General features: G+C 39.4%; 1 protein-coding gene across 1 annotated transcript in view; it reads right to left on the bottom strand.

Moving 5' to 3' along the window:
* Positions 1–13,139, bottom strand: part of tim (timeless) — a 173,607-nt gene that overhangs the window by 30,932 nt on the left and 129,536 nt on the right. The window contains exon 12 of the mRNA XM_089104130.1: positions 7,401–7,536. Coding sequence (XP_088960256.1) covers positions 7,401–7,536 — 136 coding nt within the window. The remainder of the gene's footprint in view (positions 1–7,400; positions 7,537–13,139) is intronic.

Here is a 13,139-nt window from a genome sequence, read left to right as displayed (position 1 = left end):
AGGCGACCCACCACAATGTTAAGCGATTTCCTGTCCTAGCAGTCGCAGAGAGACGGCGGTGATCGCATTTTGTAGCCTAAGCTCAAACTAAGAAACATACAAAATTTCACCCCCTCCAACTTTATCTTCATGGGGGAAAGTGGGCCGGAAATTTCAACCCTCCCACCACAGCCTGAAATTTAGAGGATAAGCTTTCCTAGGGCCTGGGAGCTAATCCTCAAAATTTCAGCTCAATCCGACCACTCCTTCCCTGTTTAAAAAAAAAAAAAAAACAAGTTTTTTAAACTGAAAGTAAGGAGCGACATTAAAACTTAAAACGAACAGAAATTATTCCGTATATGAAAGGGGCTGTCCCCTCCTCAACACCTCGCTCTTTACGCTAAAGTTTTTTATTGTTTAACAAAAATAGAGTTGTGAGAAAGTCAAACTTTAGCGTAAAGAGCGAGACGTTGAGGAGGGGACAGCCCCTTTCATATACGGAATAATTTCTGTTCGTTTAAAGTTTTAATGTCGCTCCTTACTTTCAGTTTAAAAAACTTGTTTTTTTTTTTTAAAGGCTGCAAAAGCGGGAGGTTTGGGGGCGGCAGCCCCCCAATTGTACCTCCTAATCCATGTACGTTTTAAGGTTCGAGCTTGTGACTCAGCCTCTTTAACTCTTTAGAAAACGTTTTTTTTTCAAATAATTTTGAATAGAATGACTATCTCAAAATTTCTATTAGATGCATTTCGGGACAATACGACGTGTGTGTGTGTGTGTGTGTGTGTGGGGGGGTGTAGCTGCTCTCCCATAACTTTTGATCTTAAAAAGAGCACTAGAGCGTCTGATTACCAATCCAAAGAGCACCCTCCGAAGTTTATATGACCAAGCTTTCTATAAAAACATTACATACTCCCAGGGTATAGCTTACAACCCTTGCCCTGAGGGCTGGGGGGATTTGCTATCCCTAAGAACATAAGACCTTTCAAATACGATGAACAAAATGGCTATCTCTAAAATTTTGATTGGAAGTGTTTGGGGATATGACAGGCGAGCAGGCAGACATTTGCCCTCTACTACCTTTCGAAAATAAAAAAGGCACTAGTCCTCTCAATTTCCAATCGAATGAGCTCTTTTTCTAGCTTCTACGACAAAACTTTCTATAAAAACGTTATATGCCGCAAGGGCATAACTTACGACTATTGTCATGATGGCTATGGGTGGAGGGTCATAATTCTCAAAGACACAATTTCCAGGAAATTGTGTCTTTTGGGGGAATGATGAGCGTGGGGGGGGGGGTCTCCAACTACTTTTGACTGTTACAAAGGGCAATAGCTATCCCAATTTCCAATCGACTGAGCCTTTTTTGAAATTTCGACAACAAGACTTTCTATTAAAACCTTATATACCCCCAAGGCATAACTTACAAACCTTACCCTGGGGGCTGTGATCCTCAACAACTAATTTCCAGAACTTTCAACTACGTTGAAAAAAATGGCTATCTCAAAATGTTGATTGCATGTATTTGGGTAAAAAGTGGACGTGAGAGGGAGGTTAGTTGCCCTCCAATAACTTTCTACTTTGAAAAACGGCACTAGCCCTTTCAATTTCCAATCTAATGACCGCTTTTTGAAGTTTCTACGACATCCCTTTTTATAGTATCCTTGCATTTCTATAATAACCGGACCTTTCAACTAGGTTGAATAAAATGGCTATCTTTAAGTTTTGATTGAATTTGTTCGGGGGAAATGGTGGGCATGAGAGGATAGTTAGTTATCCTCCAATTCCTTTTGACTATTAAGAAGGGCACTAGCTCTGTCAATTTCCAATCAAATGAGTCCTTTTGGAAGTTTCTACGACAAAAATTTCTACGACTATAAAAAAAAATTATATACCCCCATGGTATAACTTACAAACCTTGCGCTGAGAATTGTGGGGAGGGGGGGTCGTAATACTGAAAGACCTAATTCTAGAACTTTAAACTACGTTGAATAAAATGGCTTTTTTCAAAATTTCGGGTGAATGTGTTTGGGGAAATGGTGAGCGTGAGAGGGGGGTTAGTTGCCCTTTAATCACTTTCGACTATTAAAAAGAACACTAGCCCTTTCAATTTCCGATCGAATTAACTAGGCCTTTCAATTTCCAATTGAATGCCCCAGGGCATTACTTACAACCCTTGCCCTGAGGGCTGTGGGGGGTTTATCATCTTCAAAGACATAATTTCGTTGAACAAAATGGCAAACTCAAAATTTTGATTGGATTTGTTTGAGAAAATGGTGGGCGTGAGAGGACGGTTATTTGTCCTCCAAACACTTTCGACTATTAAAAAGGGCATTAGACTTTTCCATTTCCAGTTGAATGAGCCCTTTTTGAAGTTTCTACGAAAACACTTTCTATCAAACCTTATATGCCCCAACGGCATACCTCAAAGCCTTTGCCCTGAGAGTTGTGAGAGAGAGGGGGGGGGTGTATCATCCTCAAAGACCTAATTTCTAGAACTTTAAACTACGTTGAATAAAAATGCTATCTCAAAATTTTGATTGGATATGTTTGTGGGAAATAATGGGGGTAAGAGGGGGGTTAATAGCTCTCCAATCACTTTCGACTATTAAAAACGGCACTAGCCCTTTCAATATTCTATTGAATGAGCCCTTTTTTAAGTTTCTACGATAATGCTATCTATAAGAACCTTATATGCTTGACTTACTTGACTTAAGGCTCCTGCCGAGGGTTCGGCGTAGAGAACGATGAGACCAGGCGCCTCCAGGTTGACCTATCGCTAAAAGGGGGGTAGGTCATCCGAGGCAGTATCATCGTTTTTCGTTGCGGTAAAATTTTCGGGTGGAGGATTGCAGGCCCAACCGACCCTAGGCCTGGGATCTAATTAGAGCTGGGACTTGCCTAGATACTGAGAGTCCCTTGGGTGGGCTCTACCCACCTCATAAGGTTGAGGCTGCCCATTAACATGGAGCGTTTAGTAAGGTAAAACCCCATATCCAGAGGCACGTGGTCAGCAGACATAGTCTGCCTCATTCCGGACGAACGCATAACTTACAACCTTTGCCCTGAGGGGTGTGGGGGGTTTGCCATCCTCAAAGACATAATTTTCAAAAATTTTACTACGTTGAACAAAATGGGAATCTCAAAATTTTGATCGACTGTTACAAAGGGGGTTATAGCCCTCTCAATTTTCAATCGAATTAGCCTTTTTTTAAAGTTTCTACAATAACACTTTTCAAAATCTCAAAATTTTGATTGGATGTGTTTGGGAAAATGGTGGGCGTGAGAGGGGGGTTAGTTGCCTCCAATCACTTTCTACTACGAAAAAGGACACTAGCCCTTTCAATATCCAATTTAATGAGCATTTTCTTAAGTTTCTATGACAACCCTTTCTATAAAAACCTTACATACCACTAGGGCATAACTTACAACCCTTACCCTGATGGCTGTGGGGGTTGTCATCCTCAAAGAAAAAATTTCCAGACCCTTCAGCTACATTCAAAAAAAATGGCTACATCTAAATGCTGATCGGAAGTGTTTTGAGACATGATAGGGGTGGGGGGCTGTCCCCTCCTCTACGCCTCGCTCTTGACGCTAAAGTTAGACTCTTTCTCACAGCTCTATTTTTTAAAACAATGAAAAACTTTAGCGTAAAGAGCGAGGTGTTGAGGAGGGGACAGTCCCTTTCATTTACGGAATAACTTCTGTTCTTTTTAAGTTTTAATGTCGCTCCTTAGTTTAAGTTGAAAATAACCTTTTTTTTTTTTTCAACTATTGAAAAAGGCACTAGCCCTTTAAATTTCCAATCTAATGAGCCTTTTTTGAAGTTTTTACGACAGCACTGACTATAAAAAAAAACTGTATGTCCCCAGGTCATAACTTACAACCCTTGCGCCCTGAGGGCTGTGGGCGAGGGGTTGTTATCCTCAATGACCTAATTTAGAGAAATTACAACTACTTTGAACAAAATGTCTATTTCAAAATTTTGATTGGATGTGGTTGGGGAAATGGTGGGCGTGAAGGGGGGGGTTAGTTGCCCTTCAATCACTTTTAATTATTAAAAAGGTCACCAGCCCTTTGCATTTCCAATCGAATGAGCCGTTTTGAAAGTTTCTACGACAACATTTTCTATAAAAAAAAACCTTATATACCCCAAGGGCATAGCTTAAAACCCTTGCCCTGAGGGCTGTAGGGGATTGCCCTCCTCAGCGACATAATTTCCACATCTTTCAACAAAATGAACAAAATGAGGTTGAACAAAATGACTTTGACAAAATGACTATCTCAAAATTTCTATTAGATGCATTTCGGGACAATATGACATGTGTGAGTTTGTGGGGGGGGGGGGGGGAGGGTAGCTGCTCTCTGATCACTGACTCTTAAAAAGAGCACTAGAGCGTCTGATTACCAATCCAATGAGCACCCTCCTAAGTTTATATGACCATGCTTTCTATAATAACATTATTTGCCCCTAGGGTATAGCTTATAATCCTTCCCCTGAGGGCTGCAGGGGATTTGCTATCCTCAAGAACATAATTTCCAGAACTTTCAAATACGATGAACAAAATGGCTATCTCTAAAATTTTGATTGGAAGTGTTTGGGGAAATGATAGGCGAGGAGGCAGACATTTGCCCTCTGATCACTTTCGACTAATAATAAAAGGCAAAATTCCTCTCAATTTCCAATCGAATGAGCCCTCTTTGAAGCTTCTACGACAAAACTTTCTATAAAAACGTTATATGCCCCAAGGGCATAAGTTACGACTATTGTCATGATGGCTATGGGTGGAGGGTCACCATTTTCAAAGACACAATTTCCAGGAAATTGTTGTAATACTGACAGACCTAATTCTAGAACTTTAAACTACGTTGAATAAAATGGCTTTTATCAAAATTTTGGGTGGATGTGTTTGGGGAAATGGTGAGCGTGAGAGGGGGGTTAGTTGCCCTTTAATCGCTTTCAACTATTAAAAAGAACACTAGCCCTTTCAATTTCCAATCAAATGAACTCTATAAAAACCTTATATGCCCCAGGGCATTACTTACAACCCTTGCCCTGAGGAATGTGGGGGGTTTGTCATCTTCAAAGACATAATTTCCAGAACTTTCAACTACGTTGAACAAAATGGCAAACTCGAAATTTTGATTGGATTTGTTTGAGGAAATGGTGGGCGTGAGGTGGGCTTCATATCGCATTTGCCCTCCAATCACTTTCGACTATAAAAAGGGCACTAGCCTTTTCAACTTCCAGTTGAATGAGCCCTTTTTGAAGTCTCTACGAAAACACTTTCTATCAAACCTTATATGCCCCAACGGCATACCTTAAAGTCTTTGCCCTGAGAGTTGTAAGAGGGGGGGGGGGGTATCATCCTCAAAGACCTAATTTCCAGAACTTTAAACTACGTTGAATAAAATGGCTATCTCAAAATTTTGATTGGATATGTTTGTGGGAAATGATGGGCGTAAGAGGTTAATAGCTCTCCAATCACTTTCGACTATTAAAAAGGGCACTAGCCCTTTCAATTTCCAATTTAACGAGCCTTTTTTAAAGTTTCTACGATAACGCTATCTATAAGAACCTTATATGCCCTCGTGGCATAACTTACAACCTTTGCCCTGAGGGGTGTAGGGGGGGGGGGGGGTTTGCCGTCCTTAAAGACATAATTTTCAAAAATTTACTACGTTGAACAAAATGGGCATCTCAAAATTTTGATTGGATGTGTTTGGCGAAATGATGGGCGTTGGAGGAGGGGCATTTGCCTTCTGATCACTTTCGACTACTAAAAAAGACACAAGCCCTCTCAATTTCCAATCGAATGATCCCTTTTAAAGCTTCTACGAAAAAACTTTCTACAAAAGCCTTTATACCCCACGGGCATAACTTAGGATCCTTGTCCTGAAGGTTATTGGGGGAGGGTCGTCATCCTCAAAGGCGCAATTTCCAGGAAACTGTGTCTTTTGTGGAAATGATGAGCATGGGGGGGGTCTCCCTCCGATTACTTTCGACTGTTACAAAGGGGGCAATAGCCCTCTCAATTTCCAATCGAATCAGCCTTTTTTTTAAAGTTTCTACAAAAACACTTTCTATAAAAACCGTATATGCCACCAGGGCATAACTTACAAACCTCACCCGGGGGGCTGTGATTCTCAACAACCTGATTTCTAGAACTTTCAACAATGTCGAAAAAAATGGCTATCTCAAAAATTTTGATTAGATATGTTTGGGAAAATGGTGGGCACGAGAGGGGGGTTAGTTGCCTCCAATCACTGTCTACTATGAAAAAGGACACTAGCCCTTTCAATTTCCAATTTAATGAGCCCTTTCTTAAGTTTCTACGACAACCCTTTCTATAAAAACCTTACATACCCCTAGGGTAACTTACAACCCTTACCCTGAGGGCTGTGGGGGGTGTCATCCTCAAAGAAAAAATTTCCAGACCCTTCAGCTACATTCAACAAAATGGCTACATCTAAATGTTGATCGGAAGTGTTTTGGGACATGATAGGGGTGGGGAGGCTGTCCCCTCCTCTACGCCTCGCTCTTTACGCTAAAGTTATACTCTTTCTCACAACTCTATTTTTTAAAACAATGAACAACTTTAGCGTAAAGAGCGAGGTGCTGAGGAGGGGGCAGTCCCTTTCATTTACGGAATAACTTCTGTTCGTTTTAGTTTTAATGTCGCTCCTTACTTTAAGTTAAAAAAAAAAATTTGTTTTTTTTTAAATTTCCAATCTAATGAGCCTTTTTAGGAGTTTTTACGACAACACTTACTATAAAAAACCCAGTTGATACTTCGAATAATTCATTTTCTTATTTACATCTTATTTAAAGAAACAGTCAATTTTTAGCAACACTATCAAGTATTTTCCCATCTTATTTCAAGCACCAAAATATTTTGATGGAAGTATTTGGTATTTTGAATAATGCAATTGCTTATTTCAATCACAAAATTTGAATAACACCATCGCATTTTCCCTCATCTTATTCAATCAGCAAAACAATTTGATGAGAATATTTTGTGTTATGAATAATGCATGTCTTTTTGGTCCTTTTGTTCGTCTGTCCTTTGACTTTTGTCTGTATGTGTCTTTTTTTCTGTCTTTCTGTGTCTGTATTTTTTTCTGTCTGTCTGTGAGTATTTCTGTCTGTCTGTGTGTCTTTTATTGCCTGTCAGTTTGTCTTTTTTTCTGTCTGTCTATGTGTGTGTCTTTTTGGAAGATTTAGAATTTTGATTTTTCCGCTTTATAAATCCAGCTTTTCATTAGGATTTTTTCCAGCGCCTGCGGTTTTGTCGTAGTGATTTTTCCCACATTGTTCTTCTGTAAAGCATCAAAAATAAACAAAAACAATCTGAGCTTATCAAAAGACACCACCAGCCTAAACGGTTTAAGCTAATATGAAAAAAAAAGAAAGAAATAGTACCTGTGTTCTCTTAGCTGAAGAGCAGCTGGCATTAGAAGGGTCTGACTGCTGTGAGCCCGAGCCGTTGGGGCGGTTTTGACACGAATGAGCTGGTGTACTTTTTAGGCTCCCTGCATTTACGCAACGGAGAAAAGTCCTATAAAAATCAATTTAAATATACATGCGTTCAGCATATACTTTCATGCGTTTGATATAAATATATCATTATTAGAAAAAAAAATTAAAAATAGCTAAGAAATTATCAAAAGTTCTAATTCACGAAATATTATGTTTTGTATGTTTGGTTGTTTGTGTTTAATTCGACATGTGGTTTCACCCCCCTTATTCTTATTTCTTAATAGGTTGAAAATTGATTTCCTTACATTTATTCACTTCTGATTATTATACTTTCTTCTATTTTCGGTTTCCATTTGTTTTAGCAACATAAACTCGCAACCTTAGCTTTTACTTACGGCTTACTTCTTTTGTAATTTTACACTAAATGTTCAGAGATCGCAGGATATCACACGGAGGCTGGCAAAAGAGAGGCTAACCAAATTCAAGCCTTAGCATGCTTTTGACAAATCAAAAACTCGCAGCTGTAAACACACCAATGTTGAGTCATCTCACCTCTGCAAAATCTTTTGGGGTTAGGAGTAACTTAACTTAGATTATTCATTACTGACTCGAAGTCAAAAACTTTTTACACAAAATACGTTTTTCAAAGAAAAGTAAAGAACTCCATTAAACAAAAAAATGAGCAAAAATAAAATCAAATAATCTACCAAGCGTAAAACTACCACAAATCAGCATCAATAAATAAATGAAACCCAAAACGAACAGAAATTAAATTAAATAACCGAGTCAAACTCAAAACGAGCAACAATTAACACAAGCTGGGCTCAAAACCCCAATGCCTTCCCAAGGCCAGAACATAATTTGCACTTTACAGAATTTTTTTTTTTTTTACTTTTATAACTTTAATAAATCAAATAATATTAACATTTTGATTACTAAATATCATTACATGTAAACTGACAATGCATATTCATTTGTATTTTTGTCCACATCGATCTTTACTATAAAAATGTCAAGCTTTCAATCACTTTAGACTATTAAAAAGGGCACTAGGCCTATCCATTTCCAATCGAATGAGCCCTTTTTGAGTTTCTATGACAACGCTTTCTATCAACACCTTATATGCCCCCAGGGCATAAATTACAACACTTACCCTAAGGGCTGTTAGTGTGGTTGTTATCCTCTAGCACCTAATTTCTAGAACTTTCAATTACGTTAAACAAAATGGCTATCTCAAAATTTTGATTGGATGTATTTGGGGAAATGGTGGGCGTGAGAGGGGTGTTTATCCCTCTTCAATCACTTTCAACTATTAAAAATGGCACTAGCCCTTTCAATTTCCAATAAAATGAGCCCTTTTGAAGTTTCTACGACAACACTTTTAATAAAAACCTTATATGCCCCTAGGGCATAAATTACAACCCCTACCCTGACGGCTGGGGGGGGGGGGGGTGTCATTCTCAAAGGCCTACTTTCCAGAACTTTCTACTATGTTGGAGGTTAGTTAACCTCCGGTCACTTTTGACAATTAAAAGGGCACTAGCCCTCTCAATTTCCAATTGAATGAGCCCCTTTTTGAAGTTTTACAACAACTCTATCTATAAAAACCTTATATATCCCCGGGGCATAACTTACAACCTTTGCCCGGGGGGCTCTAGGGGGATTGTCATCCCTTAAATACATAATTTCCAGAAATTTCAACTACGTTGAACAAAATGGCAATCTCTAAACTTTGATTGAATGTTTTTAGGAAAATGGTGGGCGTGAGAGGAGGGTTAATTACTCTCCACTCTCTTTCGACTATTAAAAAGGGCAATTTCAATTTCTAATCAAATGAGCCTTTTTTGAAATTTCTAAAGCAACTTTCTATATAAACCTCATATGCCCCCCAGGGCATAACTTACAACCATTGCACTGAGGGCTCTGAGGGGGTTATCATCCAAAAAAGACCTAATTTCCAGAACTTTCAACTTCATTGAACAAAATGGATATCTCAAAATTTTGATTGGATGTGTTTGCGAAAATGGTGGGCGTGAGAGGGGGGTTAGTTGCCCTCCAATCACTTTTGATTATTAAAAAGGGCACTATCCCTTTCAATTTGCAAATGAATGAGTCCTTTTTTAAGTTACTATGACAACATCGCTTTCTATAAAACCCTTATATGCCCCAAGGGCATAGCTTAGAACCCTTGCCCTGAGGGCTGCGGGGGAGGGGTTGTAATCCTTAAAGACATAATTGCCAAAACTTTCAACTACGTTGAGTAAAATGACTATCTAAAAATATTGATTGTATGTGTTTGGGGGAAAGGTGGGCGTGAGAGGGGAATTAGTTGCTTTCAAATCACTTTCAACCGTTAAAAAGTGCACAAGCCCTTTGAAGATCCAATCGAATGAGTCCTTTTTCAAGTTTCTATGACAAAGCTTTCATTAAAAACCTTATATGCCCCCAGGGTATGCATTATAACCCTTGCCCTGAAGACTGTGGGGTGAGTATCCGGCTCAAAGATATAATTTCCTGAACTTTAAACTACGTGGAACAAAATGGCTATATCAAAGTTTTGATTGGATGTGTTTGGGGAAATGGTGGGCGTGGAAGGGGTGTCAATTTCCAATCGAATGAGCCCTTTTTGAAATTTCTACGACAGTGCATTCTATAAAAACCTTATATGCCCCCAGGGTATAGCTTACAACCCTTGCCCTGAGGGCTGTGGGGAGGGGGGGGGGTTGTCATCCTCAAAGACCTAATTTCCAAAACTTTCAACTACGTTGAAAAAAAAAGCTATCTCAAAATTTTGAGTCGATGTGTTTGGGGAAATGGTGGGCGTGAGAGGGTTGCTAGTTGCCCTCCAATCACTTTCGACTATTAAAAAGGGCACTAGCCCTGGGAATTTCCAATCGTATCTGCCCTTTTTGAAGTTTCTACGCCAACGCTTTCTATAAAAACCTTAGATGCCCCCAGGGCATAACTTACAACCCTTGCCCTGAGGGCTGTGGGGGAGTATCGTCGTCAAAAGCATAATCTCTATCTGGAAATCAACTCCACTGAACAAAATGGCTATCTCAAAATTTGATTGGATGTCTTTCGGGAAATGGTGGGCGTGGAAGGGGGGGGGGGGGGGGTTAGTTGCCTTCCAATCACTTTTGACTATTAAAAAGGGGACAAGCCACTCCAATTTCCAATTGAATGAGCCCTTTTAGAAGTTTCTACGACAACTTCTTCTATACGAAGTGCCCTGGTCTAAAGAAAAAAAAAAAATAATACATTGTGCCAACATCGTTCTTATATGCCCCCAGGGTATAGCTTAAAACTCTTGCCCAGAGGGTTGTGGAGGAGTGTCCTCCTCAAGAATACATTTTCTATTTGGAAATCAACTACGCTGAACAAAATGGCTATCTCAAAATTTTGATTGGATGTGTTAGGGGAAATGTTGGGTAGTTGCCTTGCAATCACTTTCGACTATTAAAAAGCGCACAAGCCACTCCAATTTCCAATCGAATGAGCTCTTTTCGAAGTTTCCACGACAGCTGCTTCGATACGACGTGCCCAGGTATGAAAAATAATAATAATAATAATACATTGTTCCAACATCGTTTTGGTTGTTTGTGTTCAATTCGACATATGTTTTTGCACCCCCTTATTCTTATTTCTTAGTAGCTTGAAAATTGATTTCCTTACATTTATTCACTTCTAATTATTATTATTTTTTCATTAATTTAGCAGCATATACTCATAACTTAGCCTTTACTTATTTTTATGTGTTGGTGCATATTGTTTATTAATAAATGGGAAAAATAAACAAAAAATAAAATACCTTCCTTCCCGAAGCAAAGCTTGCTAGGTAACATATTTAATAAATCCACAAAACAAATAGTCCAGGACTTTTAGCTCAAAAAAGTGTCGAACCCGGACAAAATTGCAATATAAACGAAAATGGTACAAAAATGATCAGAAAAAAATTCTGTACAACATACTAAAAGTCCCCATAAATCCGAGTGGGGCGAGTACCCGAAAAACAGGGGAAAAGGGGGAAAATGGGAAAAATGCCGAACATGCCCAGAAAATAGTTTAAAGTGAGTTTTCTGAGGTTTTCACATACGCTGATTACGAAATTGACATCTAAAATTCAGTATAGAAAAAGAGTAGTACGGAAAACGGGGGAACAGGGGAAAGAGGGGAGAAAAGAGAAGAATACAGGGTAGGGGTAGAAAGCGGTTTGAAAGATATTTTCTGGGGTATTCCTATCTGGTAATTACGAAATTGAGAACTAAAATGATATAAAAAAATTGATTAACATAAAACGGGGAAATGGGGGGGGGAGGGATGGGAAAAAGTGAAATATACCGGTTAGGGGCAGAAAGCATGTGGAAATGTTTAGTAATGTTAATACAGGAGATATATAGAGGTTCGGCTACCCCATAGGTTCGGAAAAGGCAAAAAAAAAAACTCAAGAAAGAAATACGGAAAGATACTGAAAGTGTTTTATTCCGTATTCCTCGCCGTTATCAACAAGCGCGGGGGTTCGTCAACATAATCCTGTTCTAATTCAACATTCAGTAAGAGAAGCAAGGTAGACTAGTCACCGCGGAGTTCCAGTGCCGACGACAAAACCTATCCTGACGGAATGACATCTAGCGGATCCAATAGTCCCCAGTCTGCGTGGATGCTTACACATGTGACATGGTAGCAGGATAAATCAAGGTACGACGAGATTTTTTTGTTAAGTCAAGCATAATTTTGCGTATCGGCAACTCTTCTTTCAGTACTAAGCCAAGTTTAATTCATTATTTTCCCTGGGTGCCTGAATTCATGGTTATAGTTGCGTTTTGTCAAGATTAAGCAAGAGCGACATCTAGTTTTCAGAGACGGTCTTTCGAGATGGGGCGCCATCTCGAAGGTTCAGAATTTATTTAGAGAGTTACGTTCGCCGTGCAAATGGTGCTGATGAAAGATAAAGCTCTTTGGGAACCCTGCTGCTGTATCAGAAGTGGAAAATTTTCATGTCATGGAGAGCTGACACTGTAATGTCAGCTATCAATGGTTAAAATTCAACACTTCTGTTTGAGCAGCAGGGAGACATGATAGAAATGATATTCAAGGTATCTGTCCTATTTTTACCGAAACTAAGCTGCTCTTCTCTTCCAGTGCAAGATGAGTGGCTCCAACAGACTCTGCATTCTTTGTCAGCAGGACATAACAAGCGATGATGACACAGCCGTTGTTCTGACTGCGAAAGGAGCACTATCGGTGAGCACAGCAAGCAAAGACAGAAGAGACCAGATTGCTGCAGAACCAGTTCAGTTTGTTCATAAACCATGTCGAAAAGATTATTGCTGCCAAAGTACCATTTATTCCTTGAAACGGACAAGTGAAGAACCTATCCCTAACGAGACTCCGAGAAAACTGAGATCTCAAGATTTCTTTAACGTGCAGGTCTGTTGCATTTTTTGCAACTCTGAAGTGGGGTTCGAGAAGTCGATAAGAAAGGAGGCCAACGGCGAGTACGTGAAAGCAGCCACGACAGAGCTTAGACACTCAGTGTTGCGGGCATGCGAAAGTAGAGGCAAAGACAATTGGGCGACGACTGTTTTCGGAAGGATGAATTGCATTCTTTCTGACCTCCATGCTGCAGATGCAGTTTACCCTAAATGATGCTATGTGAGATTTAAGACAAACAAAAATATG

Source organism: Artemia sp. Qi Xiang Cuo, chromosome 18, assembly GCF_049724085.1.
Source record: "Artemia sp. Qi Xiang Cuo chromosome 18, ASM4972408v1, whole genome shotgun sequence".
In the NCBI taxonomy this organism is placed as follows: Eukaryota; Metazoa; Arthropoda; class Branchiopoda; order Anostraca; family Artemiidae; genus Artemia; species Artemia sp. Qi Xiang Cuo.
The sequence above is the reverse complement of the archived record's forward strand: the minus strand, read 5'-3'. Positions and strand labels throughout refer to the sequence as shown.